The 24088-nt window shown below is 28.0% G+C and overlaps 1 protein-coding gene across 2 annotated transcripts in view; it reads right to left on the bottom strand.

Moving 5' to 3' along the window:
* The window catches only part of LOC114132098 (uncharacterized), an 84858-nt gene that overhangs the window by 21885 nt on the left and 38885 nt on the right, over nucleotides 1-24088 (bottom strand). Inside the window, exons 3-4 of one of the 2 annotated variants that reach the window (XM_027997488.2) lie at nucleotides 1768-1912; nucleotides 701-832 (exon numbers count right to left, since the gene is read on the bottom strand). In XM_027997488.2, coding sequence (XP_027853289.1) covers nucleotides 701-832; nucleotides 1768-1912 — 277 coding nt within the window. The remainder of the gene's footprint in view (nucleotides 1-700; nucleotides 833-1767; nucleotides 1913-24088) is intronic. The other variant, XM_027997490.2, reaches the window with a different exon arrangement.

The raw sequence follows: 24088 nt of genomic DNA, 5'->3' as shown, positions 1-24088 counted from the left end.
GATCGTTGGAAAAAATAATTTTAAATGACATTTGAGGTAAATTAATTAATAAATATACATAATAGTATTCGATACCACACGATAATTGGGCTGGTCACGTTTTTTGAAAATCCAAAAATGGATTCCGGCCGAATCTTTGTTTTTCAAAGTTTATCAAGTCACTCTAAAATTTTGGTTATTGTACTTTTTTTTAACATTATTATTTTGTAGTCGTAGGTAGTGAATTATTATTACCTAAAAAAAGGTATTATAATATTATATTAAAAGATTTAAAAACATCTTAAAAAATGAAACCGTTAGCGGTAAGCCTACATGAAATATTATTAATCATTATCATTTTGTATAACTCGCTCCGCTCTGAATGTGAAAATGTGTTTCATGCACATGAAATAATATTATATAATATTATGTGTATGCGTGTGTATGAATGTGTACGTTTAACCATAAATTATAATAAAATTGTATCGTCTGTCACGTAGTCATCGCTACGATGAGTCGACGGTAAAATATGAAAAAATTAATAACTAACGCGACGATTTTATTATTGTAATTATTAAAATATGAATAAAATCGTCTCCCTCCCCCGACCTCATTTACCCAATGTTTCACTTTATTTTAATTTACTTGATAGTCAAGTTTATTATGACCCTACATAAAGCTAGCTTGAATGCAAATATGTTAATCTAACCGTTCGCCGTACCTTGACAAGTTGGCGTCGTCGCTTCGTCCGTACCGTCGGGACAGTGGTTGATATTGTCGCACACCAGGTCGTTGGAGATGCATTGCGACATCGTTTGACATTTGAACTCCCTGCAGTTGTGGACTGGAACAACAGAAGAAAAAAACACGTTTTTTTAACGTGGATTTATCGAACTTTTGATAATGCGCATAAAAATATATAATTTGATATACGAGTAGACAGGACACAACGTATGTGATTTGTGCTCCGCCTATTGTGATTTTTTGACTATTATTATGGTTTTTAATAACTTTTTATTTATTTTTTTTGTTAATGGAAATTCAAAAATTGATAAAAATAATGTTTATTTTGGACGATGGGTTTGAGGCCTACACGTGAACTGGACAATAAATAAATACAAAATATTAAGTACAATAATATTATTCTAACCAAAAAATGTTACAAAATTACTGTTTTGTTTTGATATTTTACTACGTCGGGTACATGTAATATGAATTTCAAATACTCTTAAACTTTGTTTTCATCGGTACATGGTAGAAGCGGGATTTGACGCCTTGACGAAATGTCGAAAGTATATTATTAAGGATCTTTAAGAATGTGAGACATATTATATTTTTATTGGATACAGAATAATATTACTTTTGATGACGACGACGGGTCTGGGGGGTGTACTACAATAGTGGTGAGGTATAATATGTGTTGATGGTATTCGTTATTACCGACTGGGCGTAAGAATTTGATATGAAGTATTATGCATAATAATAAATAATAATATATTACGCAATATACAATTAATATACATATATATATATTATATATGTGCGTGTGTGTGCTGTGTGCGTGACAAATAACGCCGTGACTAATATTCGACGAGACAGAGCTTGATATCGGTATTTTATACACTGATGTATATACGAAACGGTTCCGGTGGAGGGGCGTGGCGTTGAGCGGCAGTGAATAGGAGGGTAGAGGGAAAATGAGGGACTTTGTGAGATGGGGGTGCAGTATAGGGTTTGAGATCCATGTCTTTCTCTCTCTCTCTCTCTCTAAAAAAAAAAAATACTTACAAGGATCTTTGAAGGCGGTTATAATTAATCTAAAACCGTTGACACGCGTGCCCCACGAATCTGTCACGTACTTGAGCGTGACAAAATTCGTACGCGTAAATATCACGCCGACGGATTGTTTCGTACTGCTGCACGTGATGTCGGCCTGTATAAAAACAAAAAAAAAAAAAAAACACATGAAATGAATTGATTTTTATCGAAAATAATAAAATAATATTAATAAAAATAATGTAATGTATATGGAGTGTACTTTTTACAGCGCCCAATGCTATATTGTCCACGGGAATTATTATTCGTATTACGACACCTATATTACTATTAGCGATATTACAGAAATTCGTGTGACGATGTGCAGTTTAATAGTTTTATTCATCAACACGTGTATCAACGCGTACGGTTATAATATTAACATATTAACAGCTCTACTATCGTATTCAAAAAATACGGCTGATATATAGCGATAAACATACCATATTATATACGACTTTTGACTAAACGAGTATTATACTATTATACAACAATATTCATAGGCGTCTTTGAGCGTACTTGAAAATTGATTTAGTAAAGAAAATGAAGTAAGGTTTCGTATAATCCGGAGTTCATTGGAAGCCCTACTATGCATAACGCTTAAGTGTGTGTGGGAATCTCACAAGTGATGCTTATTCCAAAATTACGTTTATTTAATGTTTCGATAGGCCGTCCTAAGGGGTAAAAATGGATTTTATTTTTAGACGGGCCATTGTATTATTAAACACGCTTTATGTACAATTTGAATAGAAAAATTAATTAATTTATATTTTACCACTTTAGTGTTTCCCAACATTGCTGTACGAAGGAATAATTTTTATTGGAGAAAAAACACTCGTAAAAATTATAAGTGATTGTATTGTATTGTATAAAGGTCACAGGATGATTTCATATATTATGTAATTCCATTATTCCTTTAACAAATGCATGTATTAGAATTTATAAATATACTTAATACCATTTTTTCAAATATTCCAATTATTTATTGACTTAACTTTGCTATTAAAAACTTTTAAATTTTTAGAAAATTTTTTGTTTAAATTAATAAAATTTTTAGGTTTGAATATCAGTTTGTGAAAATGTCCGATATTAATTTTGTCTTAGTAAATGGTTTTTAATTTTTTTAATTTAAGGCTAGTTTACTTACACCAGTGTTAACCACTACTGATGTACGAAATCAGTAATAGTACGATAATATGTAGTTATAAATAATTATTATTCGATACTGTCCTGTCGTCGTAGTTGCTCTTATCGTCATCAATAAAACCCATAAAAAATAAAAATAAACTGTAATTGACTATTCCGTAATATTCAAACATAATATTTTATATAATATGAGCACGTCTTGCGGGTTTTTCCATTAGCAATCTCTAGATATTTTCTATTTTTAATATTTTAACAAAATTACTTTTGCGGAACCCCTAAGTGATTTTAGCGGAGCCCAAGGGTTCCACGGAACACAGGTTAAGAAACACTGACTTACACTACGGCCTGTTTTATATATTTTAATATCAATAAAATTGAGGATACTTTCGTAAAAAATATACACTTATGAAATTATTTACAAGTGCACTCGTACTTGTCACTGTTTGCAAATTTCAATAACGTGTTGGTGGGGTGGCAAGAATAAACAAATAACAATTAACAGACAATAATAAGACCAAAAGTCCAAAACCATTTAACCAAAAAATAATATATATTAGTTATTTATTTTATTTTATTTTTTAGTTTTTTAGTAATTATTAGCATATTAATTGATGTGTGGATTCTTTTATTTCATCTCGGTAATTACTGTTTTTCCAGTAATAATAATGTACATTATATAATGTAATTTGATCACTCTGTTGTCCATAAATAATTTGATAAATTTGATAGATTTTTTTACTTTGTATATTGCAATTCTTGCTTCTATAAATATTTAATAATAAATAATTGTAGATATAATCAGTTGACGGAATTGGACATTGATGAGAATGTTATCTTAACTTTTTTTGTTTCATCATTCTGTCTACCTATATATATATTATATGCTTTCAGTTCGTTTTTAAATTTTTACCTCAAGAAAGTATTACATTTTTATCGATATTCTGTGAATATTTTTTATAGTAAAATGTACAAACTACGTAGCATTGTGTATTTTTTACCATATTTTAAATTTTAGGCGAAATGTTTTTTATTTGAATTTCGTATGTTATTCATACACAATGCATATAGCTATTTTCAGTTATATTCTTTTGCCAGGTAAAATATTATAGGTACCTACTGTCTGTATAGAAAAATCACATCAGATGATAATAATGATAATATTATTATACAATTTTGTTATGCGTCGTTACATAATCTACTATACGAAAATCATTTATCAATATTATTCATAATGGTAATTTATTATATTAAAATATTATATTAGTACATTCGATACGTTTTAATGTAGCATAAAAGTACATATTATTATATGTTATTATTATGTTGTAGAATTATAATATGTATAGTTTTGTAGTACGAATTAGTAGGCTGTTTCCAAATATTCTCATGCGCAATAAAACCACATAATTCATTTGTTTTAAACGAAAACGAAATCTGTACTCGTCTAGTCTGGCGGCGTGAAGAAATCCTCTGTTCACAAACGTTAATGAAAAACGCACATTGTGTGTAATTTATGCGTTTATTATTACGAAGTAATAAAACAGACAGGGTTTATTCGCGTATTATTGAAATTCTCCGACTACATTTAACAATAAAACAGTTCTAAAATAGGCTTCACGATGTTTCGGATGATATAAACACCTGCACGCGTCTGCAAGTACACGATACGCGTTATATTATTATTCGCTTTGCACAGAGTTTAATATTATAAGTACCTAGTAGTCACTCTCCGTGTGCATCGATGCACAAATACCATTGCCACTCGTTATTTTAGTTTGGACTAAACGTCTGATGCGAAATTGCCGAATTCGCTTGAAAATATTTTAATTTCAAAAGTTTTATATTATTTTTTACATGGTGTAAAGAAGATATTATGAGAAGTTTCTTTGAAATCTTTAATATTATTTTTCACCCGTAAATATGTACTCTGGAAAAGCACGTCGTCATAAACGTATACATATGTATATATATAACCCATAATACGTGTTATATTGCTTGATAATCTTTAAAATGATAATTTATATAATGCGTGGTGTGTGTACAACAATGGGTAAATACCGTCATAAAATAGTAATATCAAAGGAGACTCGAAACGTGTTAACGAGGGCACCTGTCCGATTGCGGTCGAATCGGTGCCAAGTATGCGTATTATTCGTTCACTGAATCCCGGGTAGGGGGACACCTTGTTTACACGACCGTCTACACGTGGTGGTACGTAATCGAGTGATTTCCGACTAGCAGTCATAAATTCCTTCCGTTTTAGACCTTCGAAATTCATAATATATATATATATATATATATATTATGATGAACGGGGTGAGTTCATTGCTGCAAGAGATAGATAATAATATGTGCGTATTGTACATGTACACACAGGTTTAAGCGTGTTATGTGATCGATATAATATTATAGCCGAGTGGATGGTCGGCAAAAAGTACCTCGTAGCTTTCAACGGTAATTAAAACAATTTAGTGTTATAACAATGACAGTTAAATAATTTAGGACCGAATTAAACCTTATAAATGTATAATGATTTTATTGTCGTAAAATAATTCTACGTATTTACTCGACAATAAAAATTATTAATTTTTATACTCAATTCGAAATTAAAACACCAATAAAACCTTAATACCAAGACCCTTGAGTAGTATTCTCATCTTTAAATAATTGAATAATTGATCAATTCACTCTAATGTTAAGGATAATAGAGTTGAAAGGATTATTCTAAATAAACCTATAATTTGCTTTGGTATACGTTTTTAATACGGGGACAACACTTCCGGTGTAACGTCTACTTAAGTCAAAATGCAGTTTAAATTTAACAAACGATCATTTTACGCAAACTATATAGTATTATTTAGAAGCTTACGTGTCAAATCAACTAACTAAACTTCAACAAGCTTAAGAAACTAATGGACAAGCCAAATATTACACCTAAGTCAACATATTTAACCAGTATAACTGTTACTGTACATTATACTATTTGTTTATTTAATCCAAATAGTTAATTTTAGTGCACAGTGTATTATTAAACGTATGTTTTAACATATTATTTCTACCGACAAATATTGCATTCCATACAAATGTAAATTTTTAAATAATATACACTAGTATCACGTGTATAATATGAATATTTACATTCTCAAAATATTTAAGTTATTATTTTATTTACCATGTACTGTTTGATCAGAATAATTTAATATTTTACTATTGATTATTAAACAATGAACAAATAAATAATGCTTTATCCGGTCAAACTGTATGAATGTTTTCTAACTTTTACCGATCTGAATTATAAAAATATTTCTATGAAACCTAAAAGCCGATCTTTTAATTTATAATATTATTTGATATTATGTGGATCTACAATGACAGTTGTCAGAGATGGAATTTCGGAAATTTTTTTTTATAAAATAATATTTCAGTTGACTAAACGTTAGTGATCGAAAATAAATTATAATTTTATAAACGATTTATACAAATCATCAAATGAATATACTAACAGTTATCAGTTTATTCGTATATGTAATTTATATTCGAACAATATTAGTATTGCTTAATAATTGTATTCGCTTAATTTTTTGATATATATTGTTAATTTTTGTCTGTTCTTACCACACGTGGAATGTATAATTGAATAAATTTAAGTCTTTGCTGCACAAAGTTTGTAAATCGACCGCGTAGTGTGCACTACGCTACTGATTTCAACAGACTCTACTTGGGGGTCTTTTAAAACACATTTTGTATACATTATACGCCCACGTTTTTGTTTTTATATTTAAATGTTCAAATATGTCTATAAACCTATAGACAGATACCGTTTAAAACGATGTGATGATATCAACAAATATTATACATCTGGTATTGACGGTGTTACGCTGGCACGGCATTATAATAATATTATACAGACGATGTTGATGGTTGGCGGGGTTGGGAACGAGTGACATGTTCGCGATTCGAGTAAAAATTATTAATACGTAGGCGGTTGTGCGGTATAATCGTAATCCGAGACCGGGTTATGGATCGGTAGACGCGGTGAAGTCTTGTCGGACTTTCGCCGAGCCGTTTCACTCAAACTCGGCAGTTCGAACGGCCGAGGACAATGTTTTTGCGTGTCTCCGTCACAAACGGTTTCGCGAAACTTTGCTAATTAAAATATGGAATTATATTATGTACACACACACACACACACATATATAAATTACTCTATGGTCTACCACAGCAGGTGGGAGGCCCAGTGTTATACGTATAATAATAATATAATAATATATTGCAAACGTATAAATTCATACACAGCGTAATATGAATATCCGTTGATGCCGACGATAATATTATTATAACTTTGTCGTGAGTAAAAATATGATGAATTTTCTGTGCGTACCATACGAAATATTTTTAGATTAACCTTTTTTTTTTTTTTTAATGTAATATATTATTGAAATTGGGTAGTGACCATTATATTATTACAATTGTTTTAATAATTCAAAGTAAATTACAATCCCTCTACGACTTTTTGTTTATCGTATTTAGTTTTCGTAGGCCGTATTTTAATTGTATACATTATTAATGTATACCTAGAAACATAGGTTTTGTTATTTTATTTTCATCAACGTTTGTGGAGATGAACAGCACAATTTTAATTTCAAATACAATATCGAAAATATTATGTCTATAAAAATATAATAATTTTCAACAATGTTATTACAAAATAATTTCAAATAATTATAAAAAAAATTAATATATTTTAAAGTAAAGGGTGTTCTTTGATCAAATAACCACTATATGCATGCCATAAATGAAGATAAATTATAAAAGTATAAAATGAAAAGTAAAATAAAAAATACATTTTTATATAATTTTATTTTAAAGATAAATCATAACATTAGGAATATGGTTGTGTTGATGCTCGATAAAAACCGTTATTTATGACTAGGTCTTGAATTTTTATGCAAATGCACATTCTTCTACAATTCACCTAGAATAATTTTGATTAAAAATGTCGACGTTTCGTAATGTGTAGATTCTATAGTCAATTTTTTATTTTGCATATATTTGCATATTTAAGTAAAAATGACTATAAATTGCATATTTCTATATATTTGCATAAACGTTTCATATTTTATGAAAAGTAAATCAAAATCATTTTAAATGTTGTTCTGAATCGGTTTAACCTCTCGTAATAACTATTTTGAACACTAATTTCCGTCATAAAATATCTTTAGATAATATCAATACTGTCAGCATGTAATAGGTAGTGTTGGAGAAATAAGCAACAACAATGAAAGTATTGAACAGTTGTCACTTGAAGATATTTCTTGTTTTAAATATTATATGCTCTTGTTACGTAGAAAGATGTTTTTTCTAAGTATAAATTTATTCTATGTTACAATCGCAGAATTTCCCAATTTGAAAATCTTTGTTTAAATTATGTAACTTCGTTTTGGTATTTGTTCCAAAAGTAATATTACGTTTTTGTTTCCAGTTTTATATTTATATAAACATGACAACATAATTTATTGTAATTGGTTGTAATATGAATTGTATTTATAGTATTTTTGAATTTTTATATGCGTAAATATATGGATATTCAACAATATTTGTTGCATTCAACTACGCTTCCAATTTATGACACTTATCTTTAAAAAATTTATACTTATATAATATATATATATAATGGTTGTCTATACTGTTATTCTATACTTAGAAGGATGACTGAAAAAATTAATTCTTTAACGCACTTTTTGGGTATAAAAATTGCGCATAAATAATACGATAATACGAATTAAGAATATATTATAATATAATAATGTAAAACAATAATGCATTGTTTGGTATTATCTAAATATAATGAATTGTAAGGTGTATCGAAATTAATCAAATTAAAATGTATTGTGTATCATGTATCTTAGAATTCTGACAGTAATTTAGAATATTAAGTTATAAATAACATGAAGTATCATGTTTCTGAACATTTATGTATCTATTTAGTATCAAGTTACTCATTGTAACTCATGTATATCTGTATTTTAGTGATATTCTATAAACGCTGTCTCTCTGAATAAATAACGTTCACTAGATATTGTTGTAAAATACTGGGTAAAGAAAATTGACTATCGATTAAACTTTTGAATTTGCGACCCTTCAATATAAATTCATCAGACGGAATGTTTTTTTGACTGAAATGTCTTTAATTTTGAATATTATATCACTTTTAAATGTTGTGTGCTTTAGATCGCCAGAATAATACGTTTATATATTATATTATTATAGGGTGTTAAGCACCAGGTTGATGTCTCGTTTTTATGTAAACATAAATCGCTAAAACACATTTTAGAATATAGAGTAAAATTTAAGTCAAATATAAAAACAGTTGTTTTGAATTAATTGTAAATAAAACTACACATATAATAATATGGGTTACTATAATGTTCCATCTTTGTCGTCCATGTGTCCTATTGTAGACGATTTATGCGGTGTTACCACATACATTTACATAAGATATGTGTATTTATTTAGCATTTGGTGAACAAAAATACTACAAAATTTACCTAACATGCTAATGGAACGTAAATATAAGCTGCAACACAAGAATTATTCATCTTTCATTTTCATCGTCGTATAGCATGGATACGACACTTGGTTCAATTTATTAGCCCGGGAAGTTTAAAATCATCAAGTCTACTTAAAAAAAAACTTTGATTACACCATTAAAATCAGTTAATATAGTTCTAAAACAGTATTGGGTATTTCCTAGGTTAAAAAATATATTTACAGATACTCGTTTTATCTCTCTCTCTCTATTTCTCTCTTCAAAATAAAAATACGAATACATTCGTCATTAGTCATCATTTTACTTACTTTCTTTTGAATTAAAATCAATGTAGATTAATGGCTATCACTAACAACCGAGACTTGATCTATAGTATATATTGTTTTTGATCATTATTTCACTAGTGAATTTTTGCCAATAGAATGTGGTTGAATAAACAGGTTAAATAAGTGTATTGAAGCAGAGAATTTTGAATTGTTATTTTGGTAAAATGGATGGTAAGATATTTTTTTTAATTACTGAAAGAGCATTAATTGTAAGTTTTATTTTTGAGAAAAAAAACTCGTTAATGTAACACTTGCAAAATCACATTTCACTGCATCGATTAATTCTCAAAAACTAAGATTTTCTCAACAAATTAATTTCATTACCTATAACAATCATTGAAGAGTTCCAAATATTACAAAATTCAGATAAAAAATCATTTATTTTAACATTAAGTTTTATAAGTGGTAATTTATTGATAGTTAATGTGTGCTTATTAATTTCAAAATTATAGTGATTATTTTCATTTAATTATAAAATATTTTTTAAAATGATATAAAAAATAATAAGTAAATCGAAAGCTATAAAAATACACAAACAATATTAATTTAATTTTGTAGCTTTAAATGTGTTGGTTTAATCAGAATGCTTTTTAAGAGGCTTTAGAAACTGTATACTACGTACTTATATAATGTATGCTTATATTACAAATGTTTTAGCAAGTAGAATTTAAAAAATACAATTATTATTAAATAATTTAATTTAATTTTTATTATAAATTATTATTTATAATTAATATTATATCTTAATGGTTTTCTTAGCCTAATATAGCCATATTTTATACCTTAAGTTATAAGTTTCTGCTGATATCATTTAAGAATAATATTATACTACGTTTTTATAAAAATATTAAAAATAATAATTATTATATAGAAAATTAGAAATTTAACATCACGTACTAAAATTTAAAATAAAACTACCATAACTAAATTGTACAACAAGTAATGGTATTATGAATTATGATTAACTTTATTTTATTCAAATATTAATCGGAAAAATTAGACCATGTTAATCTTATGATTTTAAAACGTTGTATCTATAAATTATATTTTGTTTAAACAGCATAATATTTTATTTAACTTAATATATCTGTTGCCTTTTTTTTTAACTAATAAATCACTGAAAGATATGCGCTTTTTATTTTTGATGACTTTGTTTATAACATTTTTTCTTTAATACTGTATTTAACTGAAAACAAACACTAATTTTTTTAGAATTTCAAACAAAAGTAAAAAAAGAATAGTTAAAATATATATATAAACTACTAAGGAAAAAATTGAAAACTTCAGTAGGTATGTCAAAAGTTCACTATTCAAATTAATTTAAAGCTTAAAAATAAAAATAAAACTTTAATCTATAATATATTGTTTCATTGTTTACAAATACTTATGTAATTAACAGGGGATTATAGAAATATAAATCAGTTTTATTGGCGTTGAATAAAAAATAATAATGTATACGATATTCAAAAACACTGACAAACAGTATAACTGACAGAAGTCGTAACAAGTGAAGGCTAACGATGTACCTCACAAAATTGAAACCGTAAAATATACATTATACCTGAATAGAGAAAGGACTATGATTTTTTGATTATAGAAAACCAATTTTAAAACAAAAAAAATCTTTAGGTCGACAAATAAAATGGCCATGCATTATGCATGGGAAAGAACATGTAAACTTAATATTATGAATTTACAGTGTGTATTATGTACAGCGTGTAGTTAATGCATTATTCGTATATTTTTATATTCGTTAAAAATTATTAAAATTATTATATAATAACATAACATAATGAAATCGATATCGAAAGGTTTATATAGTAAAATAATTACTACTTGTTTACACCATCTTAATTGGTCATATTCGTATAATTAATAAATAATTACAGTTTGATATTGATTTGTATATATATATTATATACAACCAACAAAAAACAATTATAAAATTACGAAAGTGAGTATATTAATTAAGTAGTTTATATGACTTAAATGCATAGTACGTTAACTATTGTATTAAATTGTGATAAGGATTACATACCCATACTGTTTTATGAAATATTTATCGTAAGTTTAAATAATGTCTAAATGTATACAAATTTATTCACAGAAGAGACGATAGTTTAATATGATATATTTAAGAATATGAACACATCGAAAAGTAAAAATAAAAAAATAAATATTAAATTAAACAAATTGCATGATGCAGGTAATAAATTATTAGCTAAAACATTGGGGAAATCACATTTTGGTTTGAAGAAGTAGGTATATCTATTTTTTTAATACCGTGCAAACAAACTAAATCTACTGTACAGAGAAATGTTTAAATACGAAAAATTAAATAGATATTTATGAGTTCAGTGTGTCTTTAGAGAGTCATATATTATAAGCTACTGCTATATAGCGTTTGAAACAATATGTTGCCAACGAAAAGCAAATATTCGCCGATAGGATTATTTAATGTTTACAAGCCGTTGCACTAACGTCTGCGTGAACTATAGAGTTTTAATACATTTTATAGAGTTCTTCAGGCTTTCAGTGGTATTTCACTTGTACAAATACAATTAAAAACGCAATAATAATAAAACCACAGTGTACTGTAGCTCTTTCACTCATATGGTCCGTTGCTCAATCTTCGAGTTTTTATCTCTCAATTTGGTTTCCCATCACGTCGGGTGAGAAATACACAAACTTGCATTGTTTATATACACACATTGGCAAGGCGAATGAAATAATAATAAAATAATATATATATATATACAATAACATCGAACCTTTCGTAGATGACGTTTCAAAAATCTCTCAGGACGAAAGCGAAAATATAAAATGAAAACAATAATGTACAGCTAGACGCATAGAGAATAAATTAAGATATTATAACTTTATAATAAACAGGGTAGTCTGAGCACCGTTTATAAAGATACGAATTTTATATAGAAACTTTTTGAATTATTTTTGTTCCACTATTCAAAACTATTAATTTAAGGTAAATATTATATAATATTTATTTAATCATGTTATAAAAATAACAAAGTTGACCATCTTGAATGTAATATACTGTAAATAATATTTCTCTACACTCTTTGTGTATTCACATCGGCTTCTAAAATACTAATAAATCATAATATGACGAGTTGATATTTAAAAGTTATAAGCTTACAAGTTTTGCTTCACATAAGATTATTAGGAGGATTAAACGTTTTTAATATAGATGTGTATTAAGGTATTCCCAAGTTTGACAAAAATAATGTGGATTCAATCCCCAATAACTCAGAAAAAAATTGAGTTTTCTCTTGACCAGTAAACACACTGTATCCATCAAGAAAATTCGAAATACGTGTCCAAATTAATCTATTAGAGTTTCATGGGGAACTTTATTATCTTTTCTGAGTAATTTTGAACATATATGACATATGTGTTATACTTATATAGTATAGTCGTAGGTTATGAGTTGTAAAACCAATAAGGCATGAGCTGTAGAGAAGCCTTCAATTTTTTTTTGGTCTATGTAAAAATGTCTTAAATATATTATATGAGCTTTTATATTGGTAATTTACTTATAAAATCCACCTACTGGCTACTATCCCTCAAAAAAAATAAAAAAAAAAATAAAAAAAAAATGGTTCTAATTTATTTCACTACTGGCGACGTGTCCGTGTATTGAAGAATATGACGATTTAACGTCCGTCAAACACATTATAATACTATCATTACACTGTAGTGGACCCCAAACAAGAATGAGTACGATAAATTCGTGTTAAAATAGTGTCGACACTGTTTTAATTTCACTCTGAAAAACGAAATACTTAGCGTTTTAAGTCGTGTTCAAATGTGTCAGTAGTGTTATAAAAACATACCATAGTTGCCTTTTATTATGCACACGAGGATTAGTATCTGTCTTGTTCATTTAACAGCTTAAAATTATTCGTGGGATATTTATATTTTGTGTTTTCTTCAAAAATAATGAGCATTATCGTCACATTTTCAAGCAGTGTTGCGCACTTGGAATAATAATAATCAACGTAAACGTACTTTGCTTGGTGTAAAATCGCACCGGTGACAGCTCGTAACCAAGACGATTGCGATACTAAAACATAGTCTACGCATGTAATAATATATGGTGTCTCAAATAATATATTATGGTGACGTAGAGTATATCTATAATAATATAATGCAGAGCTCTATTCCCAAAATAATAATTACCGCAAAATTAAGCCCGTTAATGGATTCGACTCGAGGGACTACTGCACACTTATTAGGGTCGTATGACTTTGAACGAGCCACCGCTGTCATAGGAATTACTGTATCGCGTCGCTGTTGTCGTTGTCGTATTATACTCACGTGATATTTTCTTTGAAATATTAAAAATATTCGTCGAAACAGAGTGAATCCGACGCACATAAGTTGTATTTCAGATCATCAAATTGTGATCATCTTGATTTTCTTATACTCTATAGAGTTTGAGAATCTATTTGGCACTATTTTAATTAATTTTGCGTATCACCGTGTTGTTTTGTTTTTCAGCAATAGGTATTGTGTAGGAAGTTAAAGTGTTCCAGGAGTTTTATTAAGTTTTGAGAGTGAATACCACGAACTTATTGTGATTTGATTAACGGCTTAACATGGATGTGAAATACTGAGGTACTTATAAAAAGTTGACTTGTTCTACATTGTTTAAAGTATTGACAATTACGTATTTAATATGATTTCGAGTATCGTTAAAAATTATTTTTTTGAATGTAACAACAAAAAGTATATATAAATTTTCAATTTAAAATAAATCCTGAGACTTGAATATTATATAATATAAAAAAGTCACTAATTATTTTATATTTAAACATCATATATTTATGAAATTATTACTGGTATGTTTTTAATGGAGATACTTTCATTTCATTGTTTCATAGAAATACTTATCATCCTTTATTACACCACTAAAATACATACATTTTCATTGCATGCAAATAATTATGAGGTAAGTAAATGGTTTTAAATATTATATGACTATGTAGTACCAAAAAAGAAGTTAGATGAACCTTATACTCTGATGGAAAAACCTCATTTTTGGATTTTGCTCCAATAAAAACAAGGCAAACTAAGCACAATGTTGTATTATAATTTATCAATTTGATTTTTGGATTCCACTAACGTAAGTGTTATTGTGGATTGATTTAAATAGTTTGGAAATAGTTGAAATAACATTAGATACATTGTAATAACTACTGATAAATATACAAAGCACTAACTTGTGGGATTTACAATTATTAGTAAATAATTATAATAATAGTTATATAACTAAACTGTTATAACAAAATAAAGTCTTATCAAATGCATAAAATCTGAACCTAAATATTTCAGTCATTTTAAATAAAAATATAACAAGTAGGTATGAGGCTAAGCCTCTAAATAAACTATAAAGGTAAATAACAAGTTTATTAAAATAAAAAAAACAGTGTCTCTTTCAGTTCCGGATTATGTTTGGATAGTTGATAGTAATTATTTGTAAAAAAACGTTTTTCTTTAGAATTATACCGGGTATTGTTTTTGGTTTTTATTAATATCGGAAAAAAATATTGTTGATAGCAAAATATGATTGTTCTGTGTTGTGTACAATGAAAAAACAGGTATTTTGCTGTTGACTATACTTATCTAGGATTAACATTGGTGAAAGTAGATAAGTTTCACAATCTTCAATAATCAAAGTTTGGGTTCAACTTGTAGTAATTTTGAATTGTTTGGTTTTGTTAAAAGATTAGTTGGAGAAATCTTAAAAATATATTTATTTATATTAAATTAAAAATGGGTGACTTGATTTATCAAAATGTGTAATATTGTAATGTCATAATAAAAGATAGTGTGAACATTCAACGAAAAATACAAGTGTTGAAGCATATATATTTCATTAAATAATAGTAGAGCTTAGTTAAATTGTACAAAAAAAGGAAAAATTACTGTGTCAGTTATAAGCGAGGCATTTTGTAAATCATCAATTTACACGTTTAGAGTACAATATTAATATTAATTTGGGACCAACAAATGTATTAAATTATTTAAAATGTGCCGATATTGTTTTACTGGTCTTTTTGAAAAATGTAATGAATCTGAACGGCACGGTGGTATTTGTGTACCTAGTTTAAAAACTTTAGTACAGAGAGACACCTCGGACTGGATGCGTCATTGGAATTTTATCAAACAGGCTGGAATCCAACTTTTCACTTACAACATTCTTCAAGTAATAAACCGTTTGCTCAACAAACTATTCAATTGATTTTGATCCAACGATCATAGGCATCACTGAGTTTAATTCACCACTTTTAATCAATTTAAAAGTGCGACTAACTATTTATGCAACTATCTTAATTTGTACTTGGACCAAAAATTTAAACTCGTTATGTAACCTATAAAAAACTTCGTGAAAAATAGTTTTATACTCGTATAAAATGGTTGCTATTTTAATGTGTAGGTACTAAATTTCATGCTAAATATAATTTTATATTCTACTGTATTATATTATTGTAAAATTATACCGAGTGCTTAAATTGGGTATTAGTTCACAAAGTAATCAACATAGTATTTACACAATTGCTTAAAAATCTTTAAGCTAAATTCAAGCAAAAAATACTAATTATCATCGTATGGGTTAGGTTGAAAACTTTTTAAAAAAAAATAAAATCATGGAAACAAAGTTTTTTCTATCAAAAGACGTAAAGAATTTTTTTCTACAAGAATTCTAATGAGCAATAAATATCTAAAATGCTATTCTAATGATAAATATAACGTTAAATTATATCAGTAGTTTTCAACCTTTTTTGATTCATGTCACCTTTAACCACTAGAATCAAACACTGCGCCACTCTAACATCAAAATAATAAACAATCTTAGCATTATATTTAAAAATTATTGTATTAAAAAAAAAAAGTACAGTAACTAGTACTTACACAGTAAAAAACGTTCAAACATGAAATCATAAATACCATATGATTTTTTAAAATTTTTTTTTTCCTTTTCTGGTTGATTTTTCGTGTCACCCTTAAGCTGGGTTCATATCACCCTAAGGTGACATGTCACCCCGGTTGAGAACTACTGGATTATAAAGTACACATGTAGAATAATATATGTATATATATATAATATAATGGTTGGGTTCTCGGAATAAGGGTTGTAGATAAATATTAAGCCAGCGTCTGGCCATTAATCTACAGAATCGATGTGAGAGATAGTATAGTTGAAGTTCAATAATTATACGTGGAAGATGGTTAAATCAAACAACTTTTAAACGTCAACAGTGTGAAAAAAAGTTAGAAAATAAATGAAAACAATCGCTGGATACATAATATTCATTTATTACGATTCTATGGCTCAGTGTATAACTTATGTGATTCACTTATAACCTTAATAAAGGCTTAAATCAAATATTTATGGAATCCAAGACTTGTATTTACTAATTCAATAGTATTTATCATCAGCCATTATTATGACTAAGCAATTAAGTTTAAATTTAAGTACTATTTGCTTGCAAACTATGTTTTTAGTTAGTTTGTATAGTATTTATTTAAAATGCTTAATAATAATAATTAATAATGTTGGCTTGAGAAGTATGGTATCAAAAGCCTTGCATCAAATAATATAGTAACTGTCATAAATTCAGAATAGCTCATAATAATGATAATAATAATTAGGATGGTTTAGTGCCCTAATCAACGAAACCGCAGTATTTGTTATTATAATTGTAATTCTTAAAAATGGTGTTCTGTAAAAATTAAATTCCAAACTGTAAAGTGTAATTTTTCCGTATTTAAAATATTTTAATAAATTTGATTAAAATGTTATGAATGCCTGTGAAAAATATCAATAACTGAAAGTGATACATGTCATACTTTGTATGTCAATTAAGCGTTTGTTGTATCATAAGTGAATTATAATGATCTCAGTAGGTAACTTTAATATGGATAAAACGTTACCGATATAATCGATATAAACGTTTTTAAGCTGAATTATTATAATACATTAAAGAATAAATGTACAGTTATTCAAAAAACTTATGCGTATTCTTATTTATGTTAGTGTTATACGCTTTTTTACGTTTTTAGTAATTTATGTAACAACACAATAACCGAAGCAATGTTTATTGCAGGAGGAGGGTAGAAAAATAGTTAGTTATCCTCTACTTCAAAATTAGCTATCTTTACCAAATAACGAGGACTTTTGTGAATTGATGATAACAAAAAAAATATTATTGTTTTTCATCAGATCCCATTAATCTAGTCTTTTAGTTGTAGTAGCAAATAATTTTGTATTGATGATATGCATATAATAGTCAATAATCGGATATTATGAACATCAAAACACTGCGTTTAAGGTTAAATTGTTACTATAATTTTAATACTTTTTTTTCTTTCAATAACTAAGATTCAAAATACCATTTTATATTTCGTATCTTAAATAATATTATATTTGGTTAAACGCATATTGTGTACCATATTTCAGATGTGGCATTTTGCCATGGAATATTAAACTCGAAAATATTATACAAATAAATCGTTACAGATAACAAATTGTGTACCCTCTAATCCGAACCAGTAAAACAATAAATAATAAATTGTTCTCGTTCGTTGCAAGAAAATTGTTTTCGAACAATAGAGCCGTTCGAATAATTGAGACATATTATATTTTTAAAAGTTAACACTCGCAGAATAATACGACTTTGATATTAATCATTAATAATCGTTCTGTACGTTATAATCATCTTATAAATCGCACATCGTCTCAACATAATATCCTACTTCATAATTCAACCGAGTACCGATTCGTCTATTATACGACCATAACAATGGCATTAATTATTTTGTGACATACAATATGTACCTATGTATACCTTATGTCTATGAATGTAGGGCCACCTATATTTTGTATATCTCTGGGGATGATATACAAAACGCGAATCTGAGTTGATTGTTCTCCTGTAGGGTTAGTTAGTAGGTAAGCAGGCAGGCAGGCAGGCAGGTTTAAGCTGTGACATTGTGCTACCCGGCGAAACGCGGCGGCGAGAGACGAAGACCGGACAAAAATCGATGTCACGGTCGTCGGCGGCTATTGCGGTCGAAAGAAAACGCTTTACACACGATCGGGTTCGATTGCAGGACGATAATATTATAGTGGCACACGACCGCGTGCATACGGTATTCCTCTAACTGTTCTCTTCGTTTTTACGCTAGCCGCGTGCGTAGTTTTTCTTCGCATTTGAATAAAAAAAATGTTCAGAAAACGCAGTTGTTTACTTATTTATAAGTTTGGATTCCGATGCTGTCAAAAAATTCTTCTAGTTTGTGTATATTAATATTCACACCAACGCGCACGAATCCACTGTATTTTATGGTCGGTAAGCTTCGAAAACGGTTTTCAAGTTATTCAAATAATGGTTGTTGTCAGTGTATTATAATATATAATGTAATATATAGAAGGGACAGCGGTTAACGTGATTTCTCGTATTCCATAATAATTTATTCTTTAATCTAAATAACCGAAAATCTGAGAAATGCCATCAGTTATCATTCCGAAATGTCACACAGTTTGGAAAAAAGATACAGAGCGATTCACCGGTAATGATCAATCCAATTTTTTTTTTTTTTTTTTATACATTTATTAAAATTATAATTTAATCTGAAAACAGAAATTTTCGATATTAAATTGAAACAAGAAGTTCAGAGTTCTTAAATTGTATATGTTAAGAACAATAATAAAAAAGAAAAAATTTAGAAATAATTTATTATATTTGTTAATTAAATATTAACGTTAAAAATATTAGTATTTTTAGTTTTAAATTTTCAAAAGTTATAATATAAATATATTAATTTTAGACTAAATAAAATCACATATATATTTTATATTTGATGCAAAGCTATTATCATGTAATCGTACAAAAGTATTAAACTAAAATAAAAACAAATAAATTTAAAGTAATTTAAACATATATGATTAAATATGTTTAATAAATTAATGTAATAATGATGTTTTAAAACGTTTAAATGAGTTTAATAGATATGTAAATTTAGACAAGGGACATAAACCTTGAATAAATGCCGAAATCTGTGGAACTCTTGCCTACACTTACAAGTGTTGGAGAATATAGTCATCTATTAGATATGAGTATTAAATTATTTAAATATGCACTATTACCTTCCTAGGATACCTAACTCGAAAAGCTCTCGAGGTCGTGATTCAAGAATATGAATAAGTACAACATGGTAATAAAATATAGATAAATTAATTAAAAAATTTGGATAATATGACATTTATGCATTTTAACTTATTCGCAGCTGTATTTGACTTATGCAGTTGTCTTAATAAGGTTAAAAAGTTTTAAATACTCTAATTTAAATAAATACAACACTGATATATTTTCGTTAAAATCAAATAGGCTCATAGGATCTGGTGGGGTTGATTTGGCTGGTTTTCATGCATTTATAAGAGGTGACGCCCTGATCAAGCTGGTCAGAGTCGCAGGTGGCCTCATCAAAGGACTCTATACGTTTCCGGAAAATTTAGCTTTCTCATTGATGACAGAGACCCTCATTGGACCATCCCTTGTCTCTGGTGGCACACGAAATAAATCACACGTTTTGCGCCACATTATTACAAATATATGTGAGTTCCTACGTGACCATACAATGTAAATCGTTCCTTTTATCAGTGATGAAAGATGTTAATTGGATTTTAACGGTTATCTGCGTGTGACAACTTGACCGCTATTTATTTTATTGAATCTTAGAAATATAAAACCATGATTTGAGAGCATAACATTTCAATTCATAATATACAATATAGTCTAATAATTTATTACTGAGCTACTCGTTCGAATTTGGAAAAAAAATTGTATCGTCACTGAATAGGTACTCCTTAAAAGATAAAAAATATTCAAATATAGAAAATATGGTTTTCCAGTAGGTACATATTATTATCAATACTTAATACTAAAATGTATTTGAAATATTACATGCACTATTAATAGTTAAAACTAAGCATGTTTGTGAATTTATATATAATTTATATATGATAACTATACCAATATACTTAAGGACTTATTCTTAACTGTATATGTAGTGTATAGTATATTATTGGTGAATACAATATTACTGAAGTATAAACTTACTATGAATGAAGGAAATACTGTTCACTTGTGAATACTAAGTACATGTACTACTAAGATACAAAACGAATAAATGTTCTAAGTGTCCGTGTCAACTGAACAAAATAGCTGAATAATATCTATACGACAATTTAATATCGATCTCTTGTATGACCTGACAGAGGGAGACAGCAAAATAAAGTAGTATTAATATACTGACGATATTGGATAACGGTGGTCAGAAAAATGGTAGGTGGGGATTATAGAACTTTCAGCGTAAACGTTTCTAGTCTATTTTTACGAGTTTAATATGTAATAAAATATTCATGAACAAGTTATGTAAATCGTAAAACTTATACAATCTACAAATCTACATATTATTAAATGCAGGGTTCGGTGATTTTACAACATTGCGTTGGCGGTGACGATTGAACTCACGTGACACATACAATATTACAAATTTTATTCAAATTGCTACGGTTTTCACAAACAGGAAAAAACTATTTTTATTTAAAATATTATTGTCAATAAATCGAAATTTTTCATTTAATACTGGGTTTGTTTTATGTCATGCTAAAAGCTAAGCAACCATAGCACTGGAAATGTGTATTTATTACTAATTACTTTAAGATCGCTTTAAAATAGCTACAATAAAATATTCTATTTTAGTTTTAAATAATTGAAATTCCTTTGCATAAGTTAATACGAATAATATTAAAGCAGTTAATGTAAATAATAAATATATTATATTCTCTGAAAAAAATAAAACTTCAAAAGTGTACAGACAGCAGAGTCATAATTATTAAAGGTTTTAATAATTTAAATTATAATATAGATATATACTACGTTATGGTAATAAATAAAAAATTTTTTTTTTTTTTCGAAACTGACCATTTATTTGTATTTTATGGTATTTGATTGTTCCAAAATTTTCGAATAAAATAATATTAATTCTAAGAGTCAATACCTATTTTAATTATCAACTAGCTTCTCACGTGATTTGAATTGATAATCCTGTTTTTAGTGCGTAATTTCTGTGCTACATCAGTATTTCCATTTGCTGTTTTTAAAATATTAAATAATTTAATTTCCGTTAAAATGGTATGCTTAAATCGTGGGGTATCTGAATTTCCACGATTAACGCTTAGTGTTAACATTGTAACTATCACACGCATTTCATTAAATCACATAAAAAACAACACAAATTTAATGGCTGACAAGTTTTTTTTTTTTTTTTTTAAATAATTACGGACGAATATTACAATATAAGCTATATGCGTTTTAAGAGTATGTAAGTCATGAAAAAAATAACATACCGTCGATTGTTTTTATTTTTTTTATAAACAGATTTATTTATGGAAGCTTTCTCTTGTCTTTGTAACTTATTGAGAATTAAATTATCGTGTTTGTGTTTATATATTTAGACATAGTATTTAAATAGTATAATATGAATATTAATAAAAAATTCGTGTTTATTTTGTGAAGTATCTATATGTACAATATAAATATATTGTTCAGTCGTTACATTAATGTAATATAATTATTATATTATTATAAAAATCGATTCACTAGGTATATACATGTATGAAATATACTATAGGAAATATTTTAACTGTTTTTTTTTTTTTTAAAGGTATTTAATAATAATAAAATATGTACTCATACATTATTGGTTGTAGCAAAATGTTTTGTACATTTAATTGCATTGACTGAACAATATTGATTCGAAATAACTATATGTGAAAAGAAATTGACTGGTAAAAATTATCCAACTATATTTTATCATTTAAAATATTTATAACGAAAAAGTATGAATAAAATAAATTATGAAATATTTACGTGTAGGTAAATTCAATACATATTCTATGCTATTACATGTCAAAATATTAGAAGAAAAAAATGAATTAATATACGAAAATAGAATATGATTAAAATATTATAAACAAAAAGATATTTCCACAGATAGTCAAATGCGAGTTAATAACACATTAAAATATTTTATTTTTAATTAAAAAAATTTCCAATATTAATTTTAATAACATATTATAACTTACAATTATATTATTTATTACCTATATAGATAATCATAGATAAAACCTATTATAAAACCTATAACAATAGTAAAATTGACCAATTTGTATGAGTTTTAAAAAGTAATATAGGCAATGAAAAAAAAAAAGTTTTGGAAAACCGCCAGTTGGCTATGTGTCCCCGTAATGTATATAAGAGCTGTGGTGTGGTGGTCAATTGCAATATTTAACGTTAGAAATGGCGATAATGTAAAGAGAAAGTACTTCGGATTTCCCATGACTCCGAAGCTATAAAATTTTATTGGATTTGAAATGTATGTGTGCTCGTCGGTAATCACGTTGAACAGTGTAACGGTTTTAAGAAGACTTACGTAGTGGTAACGACGACTGAGATGATGTAATATATATATATTTATACGTTCGCTTGCGGTGTATTGACACTGAATACTGTACACTTAATATTATTATTACGACCGGTGAATTCGGAAAAAGGCAAACGATTTATTTACGATTCTTTGTACGAACGGGCGTGTAGCGTACACTATTGTATTTCCGTAGACTTACGATCGCCTTATTGAGGTCGGCGCGTGGCCTCGCCGTTGCAATACGTTTTCTAAATGTATAATACGGCACCTGTATATAGACATTGTGAGAGTGCAATAACTGTGCACGGTGTGTTGGTCAACGGCGGTCTTTAATAATAATATAGGAGACGGTAAGGAAAATAAAGAACAACAATAATACCTCGCCGTAGGATTTCCTATAACCCCGGGGCCGGCAACCGTAATATCATATTGGATTTTGAACACGGGCAGCACGTGCGTTATTCGGTAATCACGTTGGACAACGTCAGGTGGACTTACGACCGCTATTGCCCACTCTTTGCACGCTTTAATATTTCGGGGCCGTAACGTTATTACACGAAAAACGCGATCTCGGGCTTTCCGAGAGCTGCAGCTCGCCGTGGTTCTTGTGTTACGCCGCGATCGGGTGCCACTTGAACGTGTATGTTGAACGAGCGAGGTCCTCACGCCCCTCCTAAACGCTGAGTATTACGAAAACCGTGTTTTTCACAATCGCAATAATTTGTCTTTACGCGACCAGGACACACACCAGACG

Source organism: Aphis gossypii, chromosome X (assembly GCF_020184175.1).
Source record: "Aphis gossypii isolate Hap1 chromosome X, ASM2018417v2, whole genome shotgun sequence".
Classification (NCBI taxonomy): domain Eukaryota; kingdom Metazoa; phylum Arthropoda; class Insecta; order Hemiptera; family Aphididae; genus Aphis; species Aphis gossypii.
The sequence above is the reverse complement of the archived record's forward strand: the minus strand, read 5'-3'. Positions and strand labels throughout refer to the sequence as shown.